At 33.8% G+C, this 22,707-nt stretch overlaps 4 protein-coding genes across 9 annotated transcripts; 1 reads left to right on the top strand and 3 right to left on the bottom strand.

The window, feature by feature from the left end:
* Window positions 1-186: 186 nt before the first annotated feature.
* Window positions 187-4,499, bottom strand: LOC114410262 (UPF0160 protein MYG1, mitochondrial-like). 5 transcript variants are annotated; one of them, XM_028374127.1, is made up of 5 exons: window positions 4,064-4,499; window positions 3,432-3,842; window positions 3,192-3,263; window positions 2,777-3,007; window positions 187-855 (listed from the first exon to the last, which is right to left on the bottom strand). In XM_028374127.1, the coding sequence occupies exons 1-4, from the start codon at window positions 4,424-4,426 to the stop codon at window positions 2,783-2,785; spliced, it is 1,071 nt and encodes a 356-aa protein (XP_028229928.1). In that variant the 5' UTR covers window positions 4,427-4,499; the 3' UTR covers window positions 187-855; window positions 2,777-2,782. The 5 variants fall into 5 exon arrangements, with proteins under 5 accessions (XP_028229928.1, XP_028229926.1, XP_028229925.1 ...); XM_028374125.1 differs by having other exon boundaries at window positions 187-807; XM_028374124.1 differs by lacking the exon at window positions 187-855 and having other exon boundaries at window positions 1,894-3,007.
* LOC114410263 (rhodanese-like domain-containing protein 14, chloroplastic) lies at window positions 303-2,689 on the top strand. The gene is made up of 6 exons (XM_028374130.1): window positions 303-625; window positions 733-779; window positions 1,102-1,194; window positions 1,343-1,481; window positions 1,570-1,672; window positions 2,248-2,689. Exons 1-6 carry the CDS (start codon window positions 418-420, stop codon window positions 2,360-2,362), a joined length of 705 nt encoding a protein of 234 aa, XP_028229931.1. The 5' UTR covers window positions 303-417; the 3' UTR covers window positions 2,363-2,689.
* A 4,330-nt stretch (window positions 4,500-8,829) lies between the features above and the next one.
* On the bottom strand, window positions 8,830-10,711 carry LOC114410259 (AAA-ATPase At2g46620-like). The gene has a single exon (XM_028374121.1). It carries the CDS (start codon window positions 10,473-10,475, stop codon window positions 9,033-9,035), a length of 1,443 nt encoding a protein of 480 aa, XP_028229922.1. The 5' UTR covers window positions 10,476-10,711; the 3' UTR covers window positions 8,830-9,032.
* Window positions 10,712-13,868: 3,157 nt separating this feature from the next.
* LOC114410261 (ATPase family AAA domain-containing protein 1-A-like) lies at window positions 13,869-20,201 on the bottom strand. Of its 2 annotated transcripts, XM_028374123.1 has the most exons (6): window positions 19,869-20,201; window positions 19,111-19,411; window positions 15,824-15,982; window positions 15,350-15,645; window positions 14,840-14,972; window positions 13,869-14,131 (listed from the first exon to the last, which is right to left on the bottom strand). In XM_028374123.1, the coding sequence occupies exons 1-6, from the start codon at window positions 20,064-20,066 to the stop codon at window positions 14,127-14,129; spliced, it is 1,092 nt and encodes a 363-aa protein (XP_028229924.1). In that variant the 5' UTR covers window positions 20,067-20,201; the 3' UTR covers window positions 13,869-14,126. The 2 variants fall into 2 exon arrangements, with proteins under 2 accessions (XP_028229924.1, XP_028229923.1); XM_028374122.1 differs by lacking the exon at window positions 13,869-14,131 and having other exon boundaries at window positions 14,513-14,972; window positions 19,869-20,153.
* Between the last annotated feature and the right edge of the window lie 2,506 nt (window positions 20,202-22,707).

Here is a 22,707-nt window from a genome sequence, read left to right as displayed (position 1 = left end):
ATTATATTATGTAAAATAGTTTTATATTATCATCTAACTAATCACATTATCATGGTAAGTTTTACATTGTCATCTAATCAATCATAAATCATCATGATAATGTTTTTTTTTTACTTTTATACTAATTACCTTAAATTTGAAAATTACATTAAAAGACTTACAAGAAAACAAACTAAGACAAAGTGATGACAACGAAGGATATCCACATAGTAAAGGACTCGTAAAACGTCAACCACAATCTCAGATTCTGACCCCTAAATATCTACAATAAGCAGATACTCATGTCACACAAATTGCCCAAAGTACACTATCCCAAGATCTTCCCACTAATTCAACCATCGAATACACTATTGACCATTAACTAGAAAATTTTGAAATCTCATCTGATTTTTTTCAATTGAAACTGAGCTTCAAAACATGGCAGCTTTTACATCAATTGTTGTGCAGTACTCATCCACATCATCTTTACAGTCTTTGGTACCTTCTTTAGAAGCTACACGCGATCATAATTCATGGTGGGGGAGAGTGAGATCATACAGATCCACAGGAAAAAATTCACTCCAACAGAATATCACAAGAGGCTTAACAATCCAAAATGCAGCCACAAAACCAGCTAAGTCACCAGGTACTTGTTCTGAGTTTCTCTTGCTAAATTAAATTGCCATGGCACCTTGAATACATTATAGAATCTTAAAAGCTCTTCCTTTTTTTAACTTCTCATGGAGTTATTAGCTGAAGAAGACTGGAAGGTTAAGCGAGAATATCTGCTGGAAAAAAGGGTAAAGCACTATAGCTCCCCATACTCTCCTGAATGCACAAACAAGCACATTTGCATCCTCAGCATTTCATGTTAAACTGAGTAACAAGAAATTGAAATAAAATGCAAAACGTTAGGGTAACATAAGGTTGAAATGTCCTTTGCATCATAATATAAATCTTGAGTTCACAAAGGGACAACCAGACTAGCTGGTCAGACAAATGCTATAATTAATAATAAATCCTAACTCTAAATCTGTGTTAAGTTAAGGGAATGTGATATCTTGTCTGTACTATATGCAGAGTAAATATTTAAAGGTGTATGATATGATTATGATATTGCAGGTAAGAAGTGTGGATGCAAAGGAAGCTTTCCGTCTTCAGAAAGAAAATAATTTTGTGATTCTCGACGTAAGGCCAGAAGCAGAGTTCAAAGAGGTTAGTAAAAAAATTTAGAATCCTTGTGTTCCAACTGCAACGTGCCTGCTCACTAGTGAAGCATTTTTGGGTCTATCTGGTGCTTCTGATTCCCATTAATCTATCTGGTACAAAGGATAAAACTGATGACTTTTGGCATTTAATGCAGGCTCATCCTCCAGATGCTATCAATGTGCAAATATATAGGCTTATAAAAGAGTGGACAGCATGGGACATTGCCAGACGTGCTGCATTTGCATTTTTTGGTATTTTTGCTGGGACTGAAGAGAATCCCGAGTTCATCCAGTGTACGATAATTTTATCTCATCATGCATTTTACTTGAAATTGTTTCATTTCTGACTTTCTAAATCAAAATATTTGGTTCATGATGGCAGCTGTTGAAGCAAAATTAGATAAAAATGCAAAGATAATAGTAGCTTGCTCAGCAGGGGGTACAATGAAACCATCACAAAATCTACCCGAAGGTCAACAATCAAGGTATTGATTATTTTGAATTTCTTGTGGCTAATTGCCTATTTGCTTCTTTGGATTTTTAATTTTGCACATAGAATTTCATACATGCAATAAGATTATGGTCCGAAATTGGTTGAAGAGATTTTATGAAATTTATTAATTTTGCATGGCAATTCTGAGGTAATCCTTTTAGATGTGTTTGCACTTTGCATCCAACCTCGGACTCAAGACATTGAAAAACAGTAGACAGGGTCAATGGGAACTGTTATCGTAAAACATCCTACCAAGCTATTGTTTAAAGTAATAATAACAACACGAATGGTTGATAAGGAAGTAAAATCCAACCACAATTAGCAATTAGCTCTCAAAATCAAACAAGTTCTTCAACGGTTAAAATACAAAAGGGAAAGTGCAGCTAATAACTTGGATTGCATGAATGTTTGATCAGGGAAGTTATATGATTGTCTGCAACATATCATCTTCTTACGGTTGCACTCTGTATGTTGCATACCTTCTTGTGTGATTATGAAAAGAATTACTATTGACTCTTCAAATGATTGCTATGTTGCTCTGTTTGTCACATTTTGATACTTTCACAGGTCTCTCATAGCAGCTTACTTGCTGGTCCTTGATGGTTATACCAATGTCTTCCATCTCGAAGGCGGCCTTTACTCATGGTTTAAAGAGGATCTGCCAAGTGTTTCAGAGGAATGAATCTAGTGCCAAGAATGTGTGTGTAGTGAAGCCTAGACCTAGTTTTGGCCATGATGAGAATGCTGATAAAAGCATATGAAGAATAGAACCAACGAATTGAAATGTCATTATTGAACTAGTGCAGAAAATTCTTAAGCAAGAATTGGCAACAAAAATGCCAGGTTACATTCTGTAAAGGTTGCATTCCTAGCTTAAACTGGAAAATGCCCATTTATTTATCAGCAGTGTGTGATCAGCATTTTTGTGATTTAGAACCATGCATAAACCACCATGTTTCTGAACAACTGAAGCATAATGCTTCAATGAAAAACCAAGTTTTGCATTCAAGCATTTCTGGTTCCATTGCTTTCGATTCCTTATTATTGCCCAAGGCCAAAAAGAAAGTTTGGAAAAAAGTTATGAAGTTAAACCTACCATTGCCTAAGCCTTTAAAGAAGCTCTTGCCATGGCTAGAGCCCCGCCATAACTTCTATTTCCTCCAATAAAACCACTCATGTGCACAAAAGTACAACCTGGGATTCCGGCAACCTCAGAGAGGTTGTCATTTTCTAAACCCCTCCAAAGATATGGTAACGGTTTTCTGCTCTCAAATTTAGCAGGTGAAATTGCCACTGCCTGCAGTCGCCAATTCTCACTCCTATCATCCTACGAACAATAATCATTTATTAATAAATCAAATAGTAAAACAAAGAATGAATCCTAAAATACAAGTAACAGGAACATGATGATCTGCAAAAATAAACCACAGTAAACTCAGTTTTCTTTTTGTTGGATGACAATGATTTATGCCTATACTCAATTCTAAAGACTCGTTGACTAATATACGTACCGGGTAAAGAACATACTTGATAGAAGGACTGATTTTCATTTCCTCCTCAAGCTCATGTATGTGAAGTTTCCACTGCAGAGCAAGTGAGAAAAGGTTTTAGTCAGGTAATAATAGCAACAATGAAACTAAAAACCTGCAAAGATTGTAATTTACCCTTCCACTGGTACAAATAGAAAATTCTCACAAAAATCACTAGTAACTCGTGAGATTAATTAAAATGCCCCGTGGGCTGTGTCTTACAGGACAAGATCGGTTGAGCTTTACGATTTCTCCACTCGAATCAACACTTTCCCTCGCAGCAAGACTGTCCATAACAATTGACCGTGCTGGTAACCATGACTTTGCATAATAATTCACATTCTCCAGAAATTCAGCACCCGCTAGCGCCATTGCTCGATGAAAAGCCTCGTTTTCTCTATCAGATGACTGGTCAGAATCCATCCAGTTCAAATTCAAGCGTTTTATTCTAGAGGCCAGGGTCGTGTTAATTTCATATTTTGGAGGGACATCAAGGTCATATAGATTGACTCCGTTATCCACAGCATCAATTGCCTCCACAAAGTTTCTGTATATAACTGGATACAACTGGTGTACATGAGGATGGTCTTCATGAAGCTTCAGCACATTTGCAATTATCTCTAATCCAAAATGCTAAAGAGGAATAGTAATGAGTTAGGTTATGAATAATGACATAAACAGAGAAAAAGGGGAGTTTTAAGGTTAACTTGGTGGTTAAAAAGAGAAGGGAGGAGGGAAAGTTCAGGACTTCAATTCCTTCCACTAACAAAAAAAATTAACAATTAATCACTAACATTTGCCGATAAAAAAAACAGCAAAAAAGGTAAAAAGAGTGATGAACAAAGATCAAACACCTTGTAGACAAGGCCAGCGCTGCTGAGTTTAGTGTGGAAGCCGTGTCCGAAGACTTGGTGAAAGTCCTTTTGGTGATGATCGAAACGGTGTCGTGTTGGGTCATACGCGCCTCCAACGTCGACGAGTGCGTGGAGGGATTGAAGAAGGTTGGGGTCCCTGGTTCGGACGATGTGAGCAGCGGAGAAGCGTTTGGAGAGGCGAAGCATGAAGCAGGCGAGGGCCTCGTCGCAGTGGAAGGTCCCGTTGTGTGTGCCCACGCGCGTGGAGAAACACGATGATGATGCTTCTACTACCATACGAGGTTGAGGTTTGGGGAACGTGAAAGGCTTGTGACAGTGCCACAGTCTAACGAGTCTGATCATTTTTGGAAATGCCTCTTGCTTTGTCTGTCTGATGCAACAAACACGATATTGAAGGCAATGCTGTCTCAAAATCTCCTACTCCACAAGCAAATGTACTTTATTTTCTAACATATTAATTTATAATTATTAAAAATCTTTAATTTAATTAATCACATTAAATTTATTAATTATTTATATTACTTTTTATGATTATTATTTTTTTATTTTACTATTCACTTAATTATTTTTTATTAATTTTTTGTAAAAAATAATTAAATAAAAATATGTAAGAAAAAAATAATTAATGTGTTTATAAATTAAAAATAATCTTATAAAACAGAGACAAAAAAATTATAAAAAGGATTATATAATTAAAAACAAAGAGAATATTTTATTATACTCTTACCTTGAGTTTTTTTTAATTATTATACATAATAGTGAATAGTACTATTTATTTTTATATTTTACATTGATATTTGTATATATTATACTAATATTCTCTTAATATTTCAAAACATTATAGTGACACAGACATGATATTACACTCTAACTTAAAATATTAAAACTCATATTTATAGGTCTTGTCTTTAATTATATGGTGTTCAACCTTTTCATTTTTACATGATGCGAGACTTCACCATACACTTGAACTCCAACAATCTTCTCCTCAAGTGTGAGTCTCTTTCACATGGTAATTTTTTTCTTCAGCAGAAGTTATTTTCAATCCACAAGTATTCAATGATTTCTCTTAGAGCTTAAATGTGGTTGCCCCAACTCATCTAATCATTGTCACCAACATGTTCTAGTACCTTGTACCGCTGTAACACTTGTAGGACCCACAACTTGTCCTATGTGCATGGACTCACCAACGGGAAGACTTTCAATACAAGGAATCTCTATGCCCATGTTTCATTCGCCCTCATCTTACTTGTTTTAGTCAGTCATCAATTCGAACCATCGACTCTAATAATAATTGTTGGAGAATCAAGAAGGATAAACACCGGAGAGATTTATACCGATGAGTTATAAACAATCATATAAGTGAACTCGAAACCACACTTTAACCCAAAACAAGGCTTAAGTTTAGAGGTCTTCTTCTCACTTATATGGTGCTCAACTTTCATATTTCTTACATGATGTACCTCACACTTGTACTCCAATATCCTCCCTCTGAAGTATGTGTCTCTTTCACATGGTAAGCGGAAGCAATTATCATCCACAAGTACTCTATGTTGACCATTAGAGCCCAAATGTGTTTATGTAATTTCACAAAACTTTAAGAGTGGTTTCTATGATTTATTTATTTTTTCTTTTATAATTAACGTAATTAGAGTTATTGGCTCCTAAAAGTTATAACTTATAACTATTAATTTCAAAATATCTAAAATGTGAAGTAAAATCCACTATATAACAATGTTCATCAAATAAATACACACACATACTTAAAATTAAACAACTATATATTTTTAAAAACTTTAAATTACAAATACAATAAATATTTACATCTTTGTGTTATAAAATACCTTGAGATTGCCTCAGGGTTTTTTCTACTCACTTTTTTCTTCTTTTCCCTTGTTAAAGAGAGATATACTTTGATTGTGGATGTCCATATTTTTTTTAGGAAGTTTCTATTGGCCCCTACAATCCCTTAAAATCCTAAGATTACCCTTCACAAACATGATAGTACTACGAAAGTGTAATTTTTGTACACAACCTGTACAACGGAATCATACTTCTGGTTAGTTTTTTTCCAGAGAAAATAATGTACAATGAAAGTGTATATTTCTTTTTTCTATGAACAAAATCTAAACGGAATCATACTTTTGTTTAATATTTTTTTCTTCGAAAAAAATATACAACAAGAGTGTGAATTTTTGCACAGTAGAATCATAATTTGTTTTGACCATGAAAACAAAACAAAAATACATGCAACATATGTACAAAGTGGGATGAAAAAGGATAGTTTTGGTAATTGCTGTTGACTAACAGGGGGTCAAGAGCAATTTTGTTGGGATAAATAGTAAGACTTTTTTTTTGTTGGGTTGGAAGGGGAAGGCCTGGCTTCACTAGTCAGTTTATAAAACAAGTTTGGATTGGAGTGATTGGACCGACTACCTTCATCCTCGCTTTTTTAATTAAAACATGCCGTGTTTGTATAACTTGGACCTGAAATACATTAAAAACCTTTTACTCTATTTTACATGAATTTAAAAGTCAATTAATAGCTAAAAATTTAGTCAGAAAAAAAACATAAAGAAATGTGGAATAATTAAGTATGCGCGTGTAAATCTAGAGCAAATTGCATTAACACAAATTGAGGTTTTTAGCAATTATACAAAATATCTCTCTTTATTTTAAACATTATGAAGTGTTAACATAATATATAAGGGGATGTCTTACCTCTATCTCTATATATATATATTAAGGGATGTCTTTAAACATTAACGGAGGTTAGTGTATGAATTAAAAAAAAAGTGATAACGTGTGTAATTCAAAAAAATTCAGGAAGTGTGAATATAATTTGTTCTATAATTTATTAAAAACAAGTATATTAGTTAGGAAAATTTGACATATTTTCATTCTTTAAAAAAAATGGAGACGGAATTAGTAAAAAAAGTGAAATTCTTGACATATAAATCATATGCTACTTTAATTAACTTACTAAAAAAAATAATAGTTAAAAAAACATAACCTATTTATAAAATACTTTAATCAAACACTAGTAATAACTTATTTTAAGTTAGATACATTAGTTAATTAACTTGTGAATTACTTAATTATCCTGCCAAACACGCGTAGATACCGCGTAAGTTATTAAGGTCATTAAATGTCGTAACAATGCTTCATTAGACAGTAGTTTGATTTCTTTTACAATAATTTATTATTTTTAAAATACTATTATGATTATTTCCAATCTAATGCTATTAAGGTCGTTAAATGACGAGGTAACATCCTTTTTCTTTTTTCTTGAAAATTTTAGGATTCATTTGATCACAATGATTTTTTTTTAAAATCTAGAATAAGTGTATGTTTGATTGAATTGAAAATAATCTCATTTGAGTTAAATATAATTATTATGAATGATAAAACTTTTTTTAAAATATTTAACATATATGGACATGTATAGTTAGGATTTAAATACGATCTGGTTAAATTAAAATAATCCAAGGTTAGTTCATCAATATACTTGGTGGTGTTTGTTGACAATGATATGATATAATTGGATAATTAGTCTTTCTGAAAAAATTAGTATTTTTTACTGCACAATAAATCAGTTATTTGGTGTATTAACTCATTAATTATTCTGTCTACAATATTTTAATTTTTGAAATATTAAAAGCTTATAGTTAGTTTTTTATTCTTTAACATGTTCTCTAAAAAATACACTATCAAAAAACCATTTTATTTTTATCCAAATATATGTGTCAATTTTCTTAGGTTATTTTGCATCAATTTCTTAAATACGAAATCATGCATGCCGTGTGTAATTTATCAAAGTAATCAAATTAAACACTACAAGTAATATCAACAATGATGAATCCGTGTTTTAGTAGTATTACATAATTATACAATTATTAATCTATTTCATTCCCTCCAAGTCAAAATTTCACTCTATAGGCAAAAATATACATATTTTTTTTATTCTGTTTTTCTTAAACAATGATGAAACTCGTTTGAGAAATATACTTATTGCATTGACTACTTACGCTTAGACCTCGGATCAGGACATAAAAAAATTGACTAACTATTGAAATACACTCGTACCAATATGAAGTATGGCCCTCATTTCACGGTTTGGATTTAGGTTTTGTTTGAATGTTTTGGTCAAATCCTAACATGCTGAATATAGTTCTTGGCTTCTTGCCTTGTTTTGGTTTTGGATGCTCCAATAGTCCAGCCTAAAGCCAGCCAGCTAATGGAATGAAATGGAGCAGTCAACAAGCAAACATTAGGGTTGCAAAACTTGTTTTGTTCCCGCCAGGTTATAGAAATATTTTTGGTCTATCTTCTTCTATGGTTACAATTAATATGAGTTCCGAGTAGGACCTATCCTCCTCAATTATCAGGATATGCTCCACCTTTGAAGCAAACGCAGCCCTAATTAATTTATGTTGTTGATTTAAATAATTCACACGAATTGGCCCATATCTAACCCCCATCCAAGTCGATCTCTCTATATTTTTGTGGTCAAAAGAGATCATGCTTGTTCTCCATCACCATAAGTCACAAATTTAATAATGTCGAATTAAGAACGCGTATCCCAAATTCCATGGTCTCCAATGGAATAGTCCCAGTTATTCCAGTCAATGAATCCTAATTCCTAAATGCTTCATCTCGCAAGAGGAATCTTGCTTTTGTGGTAGAAAAATCAACCTATTGACCCAAATGAAAGTAAATAAAAGAATGTTGACCGTAGAAAGAAATTTAAAGAATAAGTGATGCATTTAATATCTGTTCTTATCAACGGACTAAACAAGAATGTGAGGTGTAGTTGCATCGACCTTACCGACCTACCATTATCTTTCTGTGTAGTTACAATAATATAATTTCTAACGGAAAAACAAAAAATAAAACTCGGGCAAGCAACTTTACATTTAAAAAAATAATAAAAGGAAAGAAAACCCGATTAGTTATATCCGACCCGACTCTCAATACGTGGAGGCTCTTTCTCTATGGGCCCCGAATAAGACTCCTCCTTCCTCCTACTTCCCAAACGCAAAAGCCCATACAGCTTCCGGAACTCCCTCACCGTGTGAACACTCTCCCTACATATAACCGCACCCGGTTCGTTATCATCGCTATTCCGACCCGACCCGCTATGGCTCAACCTCTGTCCCTCTCTCGGGCCGTTGGATTGCACCTGCAGGGCCGAAATAACGGTTTTCAAGGCCCGCGTGGGCGAATTCCGGTTCGATATCATAATCTCACCAAGCTCGGCCGGGCTGAGCCGGGCCCCGGTCTGAAAAACCTCCTCAACCTGAGGGAAAAGCTTGTGCTCCTTCAACCCTAAGTAACTACTCGCGAGAATCTTAAAGGTGGAGAAATCACATAAGGGGAAGTGTATGTGCACGTCAATCCTCCCAGGCCTCAGAACCGCTTGATCAACCTCCTCTTTAGTTTCGTTCATCGTGAACACCATCACGCGCTCTTCTCCGCAGCACGATACGATTCCGTCCATGAAGTTCAACACGCTCGATAAGCTCGTTGTGTTTGACTTTGACTTCTCCGTCAGCAAGCGATCTAGGTCTTCGATCACGATCAGAGACTTCGCCGTCGTCTGCATCAGCATCACCTTCCAATCGGCGCCATCGGTGAACTTCGAAACGTCCACGTCGTAGACGTCGTAGCAGAGGAACTTCGCCATCGCGGCGACGAAGGAGGATTTTCCGGTGCCAGGCGCGCCGTAGAGGAGGTAGCTCCGCTTCCAAACGCGGCCTAGCCGGTGGTAGTACTGCTTCGACTTCAGGAACTGGTCCAGATCGGACTTCACCTTGTTCTTCAGCTCCGCGTCCATCGCCACCGTCTCAAAGCTCGCCGGATGCGTGAACGGCGCCGAGCGCCACTCGCCGGAGTCGGAGTTCACGTACAGCTTGACGTCCTTTTTTCTTCGTTGCTCGATCTCGTCCGCGACGGAGAGAATGTGCTGGAAGTACTGCCGGAAGACTCTGCGCTTGTCTTTCTTCTTTAGTCGAAGGACGAGCGCGTCGCCGGAGGCGTTGGTCCAGGAGAGCCTGGCGCCGAGGAAGGTGTCATGAACGGTGTGGTTAGGGTCGAGGTGGAGGAGGATGTCGGAGGGATTGGGGCCGGAGAAGAGGTTGGTGTAATCGGAATCTTCAACGGAGGGAAGAGAATCGAGGTAAGTGAGGATTTTCCGGTAGAGGCTATTGTCCAGAGAGTGAAGATTATAGCGAGGGATTTTGAAGGACTGGTGAAGGTGGAGACGGTTTTCGAAGGAAAGGAACCATTGGTTGAGGATGTGAAGTGCAGAGGTTTTGCGGAAGAAGAAAACGATTAGAAAAGAGGAGAAGAGGAAGAAGAAAAGGGAAAGCATGCTAATTTGAGAAATCATGGCATGAGTGTGTGTGTGTTGTTAATGAAGTGAATTTCTTGATATTGCAGGGGAAGGAACTTTGTACGAGAAAGAGGTTTGAAAGGGTCAGGTCTGTGCCGGCAAATTAATCAAAACATGTGTTCTTCTTTGGTGTGTTTTGATTTTCAAGGTTTTTGACTCTTGCTAGCACTGCGCCCACATTTCTCAATTATCCTTATTAGGATTTTTATAAGTTTTCTTTTATTTATTTTCTTGGCATATGTTAATATATGTGGGCGAATGATGATGACTTCTTCTAATGATAGGTTGCTCACATGATTTCATAAAGGGGCACTTTACAGAAAATGACACACTTACAGGTAAGTTGTCTTAAATCAACCGTGGCTACCAATTTGTGTCCTAATATGTGCTGTTATGCCAACTAAATGCATCCTAACATGTGTTACTTCACATACAAGTTATTTAAATTTCTTAAGGGAGTAATTTTGGGTTCCAAGTAAAGTGATTTAAATTTTTTAAGCATGTAGTTTTAAATGCCATATTATGGAAATATATTAAAAGGTTTCTACTTTAAAATATTGAAGAATATTTTTCTTCTTCTTATAATAAGTTCCGTTAAAAGTCACTATCATTTTATGTTAATCATTATCCATATGCATTAAATAATATTTTTATAGTTTACTTTTGATAAATTATTAATGTAATTTTTTCTGTGTAATTAAAAATTATTTTATATATGATTTTTAAAATAAGTATCACAAAAATTGATAATTTTAAAAGTTAAATTTTATGTATTCTTAGTGTAAAAAATTGCATACGACCAACCAATCAAAATTATATGATTTTTTTTTATATAAAAATCAACCAATTTACTGTACATAATATTTGTGATTGAATCACATAACTCTTTATATGAAAATTTTACAACACCAAATTATATGAAATTTAAAATGAGCAAAGTTATTTTCATTAGTATATAATCCTTTCAAGAAGTTAGTCACTAATTCATTTCAACATATAATTATATATCTAACATTTATTTTTTGTGTCCAACATGTATATTTTTTTAGAGACAATTTTATTTGAATCACAATCAGATGCTAATTACTTCCTCCAACAAAATTTGAATCTCCATTAGTTACGTTATAACGGAGTAACTCCTTAGGCTAGATTCAACACCCATTGATTATAGATCATTTAAAACTATGGACCATGTAAATGATTTTTAAAATTGTAAATGATTGTGTAAATGATATTTATTTTTCATCCAATTATAGATATTGATAACATAGTGAATAAATAATCATATATACTCACGACTAAAACAATTTGCACTATCATTCTATCTCAAATTGGTTAATAATGTATTTTTTTTGCACTGACAAAGCATATAAATTAAACTCATAAAAAAATTGTAGTTATTTGTGTTTTTCATAAATATATATAGATTTAATTGGCCCCTATTCATGCTATATTTGTGCTCTATAATAACTTTATAATTTATCAAAATATATCTACAGTAATGATTTTATAAATACGTGCGTGATTCATAATTTTCGTACGTGTCACGGATAATTAATCTAGTATTTGTAAAATGAAATAGAAACATAGGATTTTACGTAACTTAAACGCATGAAAATCTCATATTTGAATGTACATTTCTTTATATCAGCTAATTTTACGTCTATGATTGCGTGTAAAAATATAATTGTTCTTTTTTATTTAGTAAAGATCAATGTGTTAACTAATTCGTTTTGAACGGAAATTCAATTACCTGTTGTAATAGAATCGTTTATTTCATGATACCCATTGGACCATGATGATTTGCCACCACAATTAATAAACTCTTACAAGTATAGAATTCGTCCAGAATCAAAGGTAATGTGAGGAGAATAATTAAAGAAAAACATTATATAAAATTGCATTCAAAGGTAAGTTTAATTGTCTCCTTTGATTTTGAAGGTTGGCTAGTCAGGAAAAAATAGTTTTTAAACATTCAATCGCCAACAACTATAATTGATTATAGCAATAGCCCAATTCTATGGATGGCATATAACTAGTTGGTCGTTTACTTATCAATATCACTATTTTCCTTTCTCATTAACCAGTTAAAGGACATAGTAAATTCAAACAACATATTTATTAAATTATTATGACAACTAAAGCCATGCAGTGCATGTCTGTGTTAATTTTGAGTTGCCTCCAACAGCCCAACATACTTCTGTAAAAACATTTCCTTTATTATTATGTGTTGAAAATGTATTGGAATTCAAGCTACCACAGTGTCAACGAAGATACAAACATGGCCTTAGTCGTGCGGGGAAAACAAAAAGGAACAAGCAAACTACAAAATTTCTTCCTGACACAACCATAGGCAATCACTTTGCTCAGGAAGTTGCATAGTTGCAACTTGCAACCTACTGAAGTCTTCCCAGCCACTCAAAGCTTGTTGCAATACCGATGTGCTCCGTTCTTCACTGAACAAATAAAAAAATTACTACAAAATGTTAAATTGAAATGTAATTTTTGATGGAATCATTTGATCAAAGTTACGCTGTGGTTATAATAGCTCCACATCTTTTTAAAACCTAAAAAGATAAGAATTTTTTTTTGGTAGATAAATAAATTTGGTGCAACCTGGACGAATCCGCCAGGAGTTTTAACAAATGACTATCGCTGTAACGATTTGACGCCTTGAAAACCATTTAATTCATTTTTGTGGAACACTTACTTTTGTAAGACGAGGATATGGCATTAACAATAGGGACAACTGCATGTTTGGATCAATAACGACTCCATATATAATGGGTCAGCATCACGAGTTTTGTTACCTGAAAAATTAAAACCTATAAAATGGTTGTAGCCATTAAAAGATCGAAAATTCCCATAAACTAGAGTGTCATATCGGTGAAGAAATACAGAGTTGTCATGCCTCTTTCAGTACTATATTATTTTCCATTCGTGTCCAATAATCTGTAAGGGTGTTTCTCTCCACAAGACTCCCAGGTCTTCGACAAGGACGGGGATATTTCCAAACAGAATAGCCACTTTCATTTCCAAAAGCCTAAATCTGTGAAAAGAAAGAGAATTTTCCCTATCGGATTGTGACAAGTACAACACATTTAATTACTGTTTTCTTAAATTTATTCGGGTTTTTTTGGTAAATCTAGGTATCCCTTATCCGAAAGTTAAAAATTAATCTCCTAAGATACCTCGTTTGATATTTAATTACTCCGTTATCTTAAGTTTATTCGATATTTAACACTAGTTTTCCCCCCCTTCTAACCTTAAAAGTAGTCGGGGTAATGATGGAACCACGAGGCAGGCATCACCCCGAACAAGCTGAGGAAGATACGCCCCCCACGTAGTGGTCCTGCCTTCACTGTAGAAATTATGTTTTGAGAGGGGAAAAGTACAAATTTGTGGTCCTAACTACATAATGAATGAATGTAATGGGAAGAACTCGCAACTTTCAAGGGTTTGAGTTAATCATCAGCATATGCGGGTGGACCATAAAGACAACAAAAACACAAGGATGATAACTGACCCACTGCTTAAAATTATAACCCCGCCGAACCCACTCCAATGCCAGTTATTTCTCCGAGGCCTCAATAATTGATGGTTGTTGGCAACTCGACACACACTGCATCATCTTGATCTGTCTTAAGCTTACTCTGTTAAAGTTGTTGGGCATGTTAGTGTTAGATCCAATTAATCATAGATTAAATCACATAACAGAACACATGAATCTGAGCTTATGTTAGTATCAATAGGACTTGAAGTAAAAGTAATTTAGTGCTGATTCAAATAATGACATGTTTTTCCCTTTTCCTCAAGCTAAACAAAACAGAATAGAATGCGTAATTCGATCTTGAATCCACCTAACAAATTGGGGCAGAAGGATTTTATTAATCCCTTGTTTTGTATAAGTTCGGTTAGTATTATGCAATGTCAATGAATGTGGATGTATCTGACACCTGAAATAGACATTAGCTACCGTTTTGTCATTTTACAGCATTATATCACAGTACAATATAGAGGGTGGAACAACACAATTACAAAATTATCTCTGCATTACCCAAGTAGTAATCAGAGACAAAATTTGCCATAAATGGAATATCAGAAATGATGCATCGACTGAACATAATGCAATAGCCAACAATGACACTTTTATAACCAATGTATAATAAATATATGTTCCTATAATTAGTATAATAACTAAGCAATCACTGTTACAATCTGAACTAGGCTAAATGACAGTAGAATAATGGTCAAAAGAAAGCAAGCATTTTAAGGATCCTGAGAATCCGATTGGAGGTTAATCATGTGAGAAACCACAAGCTTAGAGACTTCATGGATTGCAGCTTGAAACTGAGAATCACCTGACTCACCAGGCACTGTCCATCTTGAAGGTGACTGAAGGCTGAATCCACTGTATTCACTAGCAGCAACGTTTGTCTTCTGTGAAGTAGCAAGGGCCTTCTCCAAATCTAACTGGGACAAAGGTCTAGGTGCCTGAAATGTGAAAGATAGACCAAACAGCATAGTAGCACTTACTATATGAGAAAGCCACGGAGAAGACTATTAATCAGTTTCTTTAAAAAGACTTAATAATGAAATCATATCTAACACAGCCACAAATTGATCTTGCACATTAAGTAATAGCTTTCATTGACCAAAGATGTCACTTTAAGGCATGCAAATATAACCTTGGGTGCATACAATGGTTTTATATAAAATAGACATGCTCAATTGATTTGTTCCTTTCTAGTTAACAGAAACTGAAATTGATATGGAATTCTAGTCAACTCAGCAGTAGGTAACATAGTTATTGGGAAAATGAAAAAATTGAGACAGAAGAAAATAGAAGAGAATGACTTAAATATACTAACAGGAGATCGTTTTCCTTTCTTTTCTTCATCCAGAAGTTCTCTAATAGGAAAATAGGCAGCTTTCTTGCATAGATCAAATAGATCTGAACCAGTGTAACCCTCACACAAGCCAGCTATATGACCAAAGTCTATGTTGTCTTCAACCCTCTCACCCTTTAAGACAACTTTCAATATTTCAGTCCTCTCCCTTTGGTCTGGAACTCCAATTTCAAAGGCTTGAGGAAGACGCCGAAGAATTGCTTCATCAAGTTCTGAAGGACGATTAGTTGCTGCAAGGACCATAACTTGAGCATTCTCTACACACAAACACACACAATAAGTCACCCCAATCAACAAATCTACTCAAATATAAATAAATTGAAAACATTATGTTACCAACCAAATCTCTATCAAAATTGTCATTATCTTATTTGCAACTTATTTTGAATATTTATGCAATGAAATAAAATAATATGATAACTGGTTTAAACTTACGATCTGTTGTAAATCCATCCCACAGAGCCATGAATTCAGTTTTCATGTTTAACAAAGCCTCGTGATCTGTTGTACGACGCTGACCCAAAAAACTGTCTACTTCATCAATGAATATGATGGCAGGCTGAAGCTTATAAGCCAAGCTAAATACAGCAGCAACTGCAGAACAGCAGAATATTAATAGTAGAATAAAAAAAAAAAAACACACTTCAAACAAAGAAAAAGAACATAAAACATAATTAAGCACATTCAAAATTAGATACAAATTTACATCATATAATTACATAGGCAGGGTTTGGAAAATGAAAGCATAGTTACATATACAGGGGTTGCCTATCACTAATCACTATCCACTCCCCAAGGGAAAGAGAATGCAAGGATGGAAAATTCACCCAGCAACAACATATAGGGTAATTAATTATTTCACTCATTCGAAAACTGAAAGTGATTAAGAACTAACCATTTTATTTAAAAAATCAGTTACTATATTAACTTTTTTCAGAATAACGGTTCATTCCTGACCAATCATAAGCATTTAGCAGATGCAAAACATTGTCAGATGGCCTTAAATAGGTGGAGGCAGGGGGCTTCCTTTCTACTTAAAAATGATATTTGATTTTCTATCAGCTACGGCTAATTATTCCAATGCAAGGCCACTATCAACAGACTGCCGTTAGATGAAGACAGAACCTTATCCATGAAAAAGGTTGAAACATCAGTTCAAAAGAACATCCACAGTCCACAGTATAAACTGCATGAATGTCAAACAAAGCTATTAGGAATAGGAAAGAAAGGAAAAAACTAATATCGGGCCACTATCAAAGATGCAGTCACATGTTTCACCGACATATTCTTCATAAGACACAACAGCCTTTTACTAGCAGCGTCGGCTACATGAAAATCAAATGATGCCATAGGGTCCTATTGGCCTGCAATTTTTCTACACCTAGCTCTAACTATTAGCTGAATTTTTTTTTCCTTTGTCGGTTCAATACATGCCAACACCCAACATTTAGTCCCATACAACATCACAAGTCCTATAACTACATGGTAAAATTTTATCGTAAGCTAGAGTGGTACTTTAGGTTTGGTGAATTATTTTAGCCAGATGAGAATGATTATGTACAAGGAGATATTGGTGTAGTGCCAATTGAGGAAACGATGACAGAATTAATTTTCTGTAATGTGAGTCTCTTGCCTTAATCTCCAGCCAAATACCATTCGTCGTAGCTTCATAGTATGGATCATGAACTTAATCACATGATTTCTGCAGCTTAATAAGCCAACTTGTTTTATAGATAGGGAAAAAATTACTGCTCCACTTGTTCAGCATAACTTTTTTTCAGTCCGAATCCAGGTCCAGCATGATCTTAGACCTCATAATTTCATTAAACAACTTTGTGAGCCACCCCTAATGCCTATCTCTCCTAAAGCCTTCCATACCTTAACAAGTATATTATCAAGTTCAAATGCTTATGTTCCAATACATAGCTAAATCTCAAGCCCATAAACTAGGACAGTTGTGTTATATTCATTCACAAGACACGTTCCAATTTAAATGGATTGAAAAGATAACTTTGCCGAACAGTATGTCTCATTGTTTAAAGACCATTCAATTTTATAGCAGAAAACATTAATACCAGTGTGGGACATGGGTAGAATACTGTATGAATACCACATTACAACAAATTCTGATAATTATAAGACATACACCACAATATTTGTCAAAGAATTTAATAAACATACACACAAAAATCTAGAGAAATTAATACCAAGTTTAAAATCAAAGTAGTTTTCAATTTAAAATGAAAATCATTGATGTTCAAATTCTCATAATTAAAAGACATACACCACAATATAGGTCAAATAATTTAATAAACACAAACATATATATATATATATACAGACATTAACAATCCACATATATTTGAATTCAAACAAATCAGATTACATATATCATCTTACAAGATATTCATAAAGCTTCATCCATAAAAACAACAAATCAATAAGATTCACCATGCTGAATTTGACAGCAAAAATCCATCATATTAATAAGTTCCATACATTGCACGGGTATTTTTAAATTTGTGGAATTTGAAACTATAAATAAAAACAAGAATATATAAGAATTAAAATATCAGACAAAGTGTACTTAGAAAGAAGGAAGTATGATAGGATGTGTCTTCATTGTCCAGGATTCTATCTTATTACATGAGAATAAATTAAAGAGATAAGACTTCTGAAATCAAGAAGGAAATTGTAGAACATAAAGTGTATTTGAATCGATCAACACACGTAACCTCTGTCAAAATTCAAAATTTAAAATTCAAACTGGGATTGACTAATATAAGTAATAGTGTTTGAGAAGAAGAAAAATGAGCCGTTTGGTTTAAGAAAATGCTTACTTCTAATTACAAAAATGTCACTAGTAAAATATGTTTTCAATTTGTTTCCTATTTTCAAATTGTATAAGAAACAATGAAAACAATAACAAGTTGTTTTATACATTTCTTTTAAAACAAAGACAAAGTGAAAATAAGGTGACATTTTTGTAATTAAAAGTGAAAAAGAATTAAAACAGAAAGCACTTCCTCAACATGAACAAGCCCTAAAATTTGAGTATAGAAGAAAACCATGTAATTTAATGAGAAAAAAGAGAAGATCCTAAAAGTCATGTTTAAGTGTGAGTAATCAAACTTACTATATACGGATTGATAACTTCATCCAATATAGGGTTTGCTGCCAAAAAGAGTACTTTCTAGATACTTTTACATCGGAATTCTCAAGAACCACGGGTAAAAAAGATTAACTTTTCAAAAAAATAACAGTGCTGGGAAAAGAGGAGGCCCATTTGAGTCTTTGACTTTTGTATTATTTAATTACTCTTGATTTGTTACTACTTTTTACTAGTAAAATAACTTACACTACTTCTTCACCAAAGATCCCCATCATTTATCGTCAAAGATTAGTTTACTAAAACAAGATGCTTAAACTTCAAGCTCTTCTAAGCTCTTCATTATCATCAATACTACTAACGAATTATGTACAATGATTTAAATAGTCAGATTGCCAAGCTTTTATGTATATGCAAAGTGATGATGAACAGATTATCGAATCTTTGTGTATACATGCTGACCTTGTGAAAAAGAAACGATCAAAACATGAGAATAAGATAATTTAATCTATTGAACCAAGATAATTATATAATCCATACTAAGTATTGTAGACAGTAGAGTATAGCTTTACAGTGTATTGTAAAAGTAGCCATAAATATATTGTGCTCTTACCAAGCTTTTGGGCATCCCCAAACCACTTGCTCATCAAGTTCGATATTCTCACGTTAATAAAAACTGCTCCTGACTCCTTGGCAATAGCTTTGGCAAGCATGGTTTTTCCAGTGCCGGGCGGTCCATACAACAGGACCCCCTTTTGTGGTCCAAGAAGCTTACCGTGCGAAAACAAGTCTGGTCTTTTTAGAGGCAGAATAACAAGCTCAAACAAAGCTTGCTTGATTGTCTCCAGTCCCCCGATAGAGTTGAACTCCACATCAATGTGATCAGGATTTATAATGTCACAGGCTATTACATCCTGGCACACAATAAAAGATAATACTTAACTATGGTCCAATATTTTTAACAGTTAAAATAAAGTAAGGCCATGTATATCTATAGAGGATATGTAAATGGATCTAGTCCTTCATTTGTATGATTATTTGGATAGAATTCTGGGTTTAAATTAATTTCATAATTAAACAAAGAAGTTGGCCAAAATTAGGAAATCATAATAGATTAATGCATAAGGAATTGAACAATCTCTTTCAAGAATACAACTGGCCAAAATTCCATTGATTACAGAATATAAGAGAAACATGATAAATTGAAGGTACACGATGTACATAAAAAAACAACCAAACTTTATCTTCCAGAAGTTAAATTGAAGGTCAACATTAGAGCTTAGCTACTCAAAAGCACATTATTCCACCGATTATAGAATCATTCGAATTCGAACCTAAAAATTAAAAAAGAACAGAGCAATGGATAAAAACCTCGTAAGGGTTAGTCTGAATGAGGGGGCGACCGAGACGCTTTGCAATCTCTTTCTTATGCTCGAGAGCCTTCTTCGACGATTCGCGATTAGGGTCCAGGTGTCTCAGTCCGGCGAACAACACCAAGCAACTTAGCGCCGCGCTCGCCGCGTACAACAACAGGTCTTGCATAAGCTTCGTTTCCGATGAACCTCCCATTCTTCTTTCCTTCTTTCGAATTCTGATATTAGAAATATTAGTTTACCATCAAAATTCCTTCTTTTTTTTTCTCGGTCTTTCCTCTGCAATGCAATTTCTGGAATGAGGATTCTTAAAGAAAGAAGGGTTAAGAATCCCAATGCTTGAGGATGACCAAAGAGTGACGGGTGATGTATTGCTAGCACCCAACATTTTAAGTAAATGGCGAAAATATCCTTCACTCAAGTTGATTCGTATGATTTATATGGATCATGTTGATCTGTATCATTCATGTTGATCCTTATGAATCATACGAATTAAGTTCATTCGTATGACTCATATGGATCAAGTTGATTCATATGACTGATACGGATCAATACTCATATGAATCATGTTGATTTGTATACAAATCATGTATGATTTGTACAAATGAATTTGATTCGTATGACTCATACAAATCAAGTGTTCGTCCAAATCATACAGATCAACTTGATACGTATGTTTAAATTATATTCACGAATCAAGTTCATCTGTATAAATTATACGATCAACCACGAACTCACATACCTTCAACGTAGGGTAATTTTGGAAATAAAAAAAATACTGGGTGCACAAGCAATGGAGCTGGTACACCTAGCGTCACCCAAGAGTGACTTAAGGTACCCATTTCTTCTTGGGCTCAACCCATCCCTCAACAGGCCCGATCTTATTTAAAGATTAATGTCAGTTCAAACGGGTGCTTCTCTCTTCTGTTTTTGGGATATTCAATTATTAATCCCTTTTAAAATAAGGATATTCATTTAAAAAATTAATCTCTTTCAATAAATTTTTTTCATACAAATAAATCAGAAATTAAACTACATAATTAAAGTAACAACGTTACACATGCCACACACACCATCTTGGTGGTGGATCATCTACACTGGCACACGAGTCCAAAAATGAATAGCTGAACTGAAATGAAACAAATTTTAACACACGAGTAAGATTTCAATGTATTTTACATGCTTTTTTAGTAAATTTTAAAATATAAACAAAAACACCACCATTATTAAATAATTAAGAATAACGTATGATAAAAAAATATTTGTATTGTCTAGAATAAAGTTTTATTTATTGTATTAAATTAAATTAATAAAGATATGACTTTTAAAATTGAAAAATAAGATTATATAAATAAATTGTGTGAATTAACTAACAAATAAATAAATAATAATTTCATATATTATTATATTAAAAAATATTTTTTTTTAAAAGGAGGAGACGGAACCTCCCTCATTTTCGTTTCTATACAGTTTTTTTTTAAACACTTTTTACGCTTTATAAATTATAGTGCATTTTTAATAGTGGAACAATTTTAATAGTCACTGAAAAGTGAAAAGTAAAACAAAATTTTGTAAGTGAACGTTATCATATATATATGGACACTACACAGAGAAGTGATAATTTTCAGACACTTTTGCAGTTTTTCTACTCTTTAGTGCAATTTTAATATTAATAGTGGGGCAATTATTTGCACAAAGTGTAGCGGGCAACTTTGATTTACAAATGCCCTCCAAAAAAAAAAAATAAACATACAAAGAAGTCTATCGCTGTGGAAACAAAGTTACTGACATAGCTCTATGATCACTTCTTCATTAGTGGAATCCTTTTGCTAGAGAATAAGCCTATTTTATTCGTTACTTACTTTTTAGGTTGATGTGAGATCTCGAGATTATCGTATATATTCAAATTATGATAGTTATCATCACAATCATTCAATCTAGATGCTGGATTTTGTGTCTTCGATTTTAGATTCTGCGATATTGGCCAATGGAAATGAGAGGATTTGTAAGAATACATACAAGTGATGTCAATTCAATAAAAAAATTAAGAATAATATTATCATTTCATCAAATCAAATCAATTAATTACGCTGTAAAACACATTTTTTGAGTACATGAGTTTGATCATCTCCCTCTCTCTCTCGTTTTTTCTTAGCAATACCTACTGTGAGTTTTTTCTTGGACAAAAAACTTATTAAACGGACAACATCTTCTCGTGATTAAGAGAGGTCACTCCACTTTTCCATAATAGTAAACGCCATTAACACAGTTTAATAAGTACCATTTTACATCTTTGGTTCCAATAAACCTTATCTTTCACTTTCTAAAGGAGAATAGGAAAAAGGACTCAAGGTAGGAGATTGTTGTCGCATGCGCTTTAAAACCTGCGAATGACCCTTGCCGATTCATCACCCTAACACACTAGCTGCTGTAACAGTCTAACAGAACTAATTTGATTAAATACTCTGATTCTGACGTTGAATCACATACAATGATCATTGGTGTGGCCACTTTGGTAACAGTTTCACTAATTAAATTCATTTTTTTAGGGGACTAATTAAATTCATAAAAATTACATCTTAGCCCATTCAACATGACCTCATCCTGATATTCAACAAGAAATCCACATTTTAAATGAAAAAAAAATCTAATAATATAATGCTAGACTTTCTTACAAAACTTTATTAGGACCCCAAAATATTGACTACCCTCACTGAGATCAATCAGCCCATTTAAACTTTTTCACTAAATAATACTAACATAATTTAAGTAATTAATCACCGACAAAGTTAATATTAAATCATATAACAAGCAAATTTAATCAATTAGATCAACAG

This window comes from Glycine soja, chromosome 4 (assembly GCF_004193775.1).
Source record: "Glycine soja cultivar W05 chromosome 4, ASM419377v2, whole genome shotgun sequence".
NCBI lineage: Eukaryota > Viridiplantae > Streptophyta > Magnoliopsida > Fabales > Fabaceae > Glycine > Glycine soja.
The sequence above is the reverse complement of the archived record's forward strand: the minus strand, read 5'-3'. Positions and strand labels throughout refer to the sequence as shown.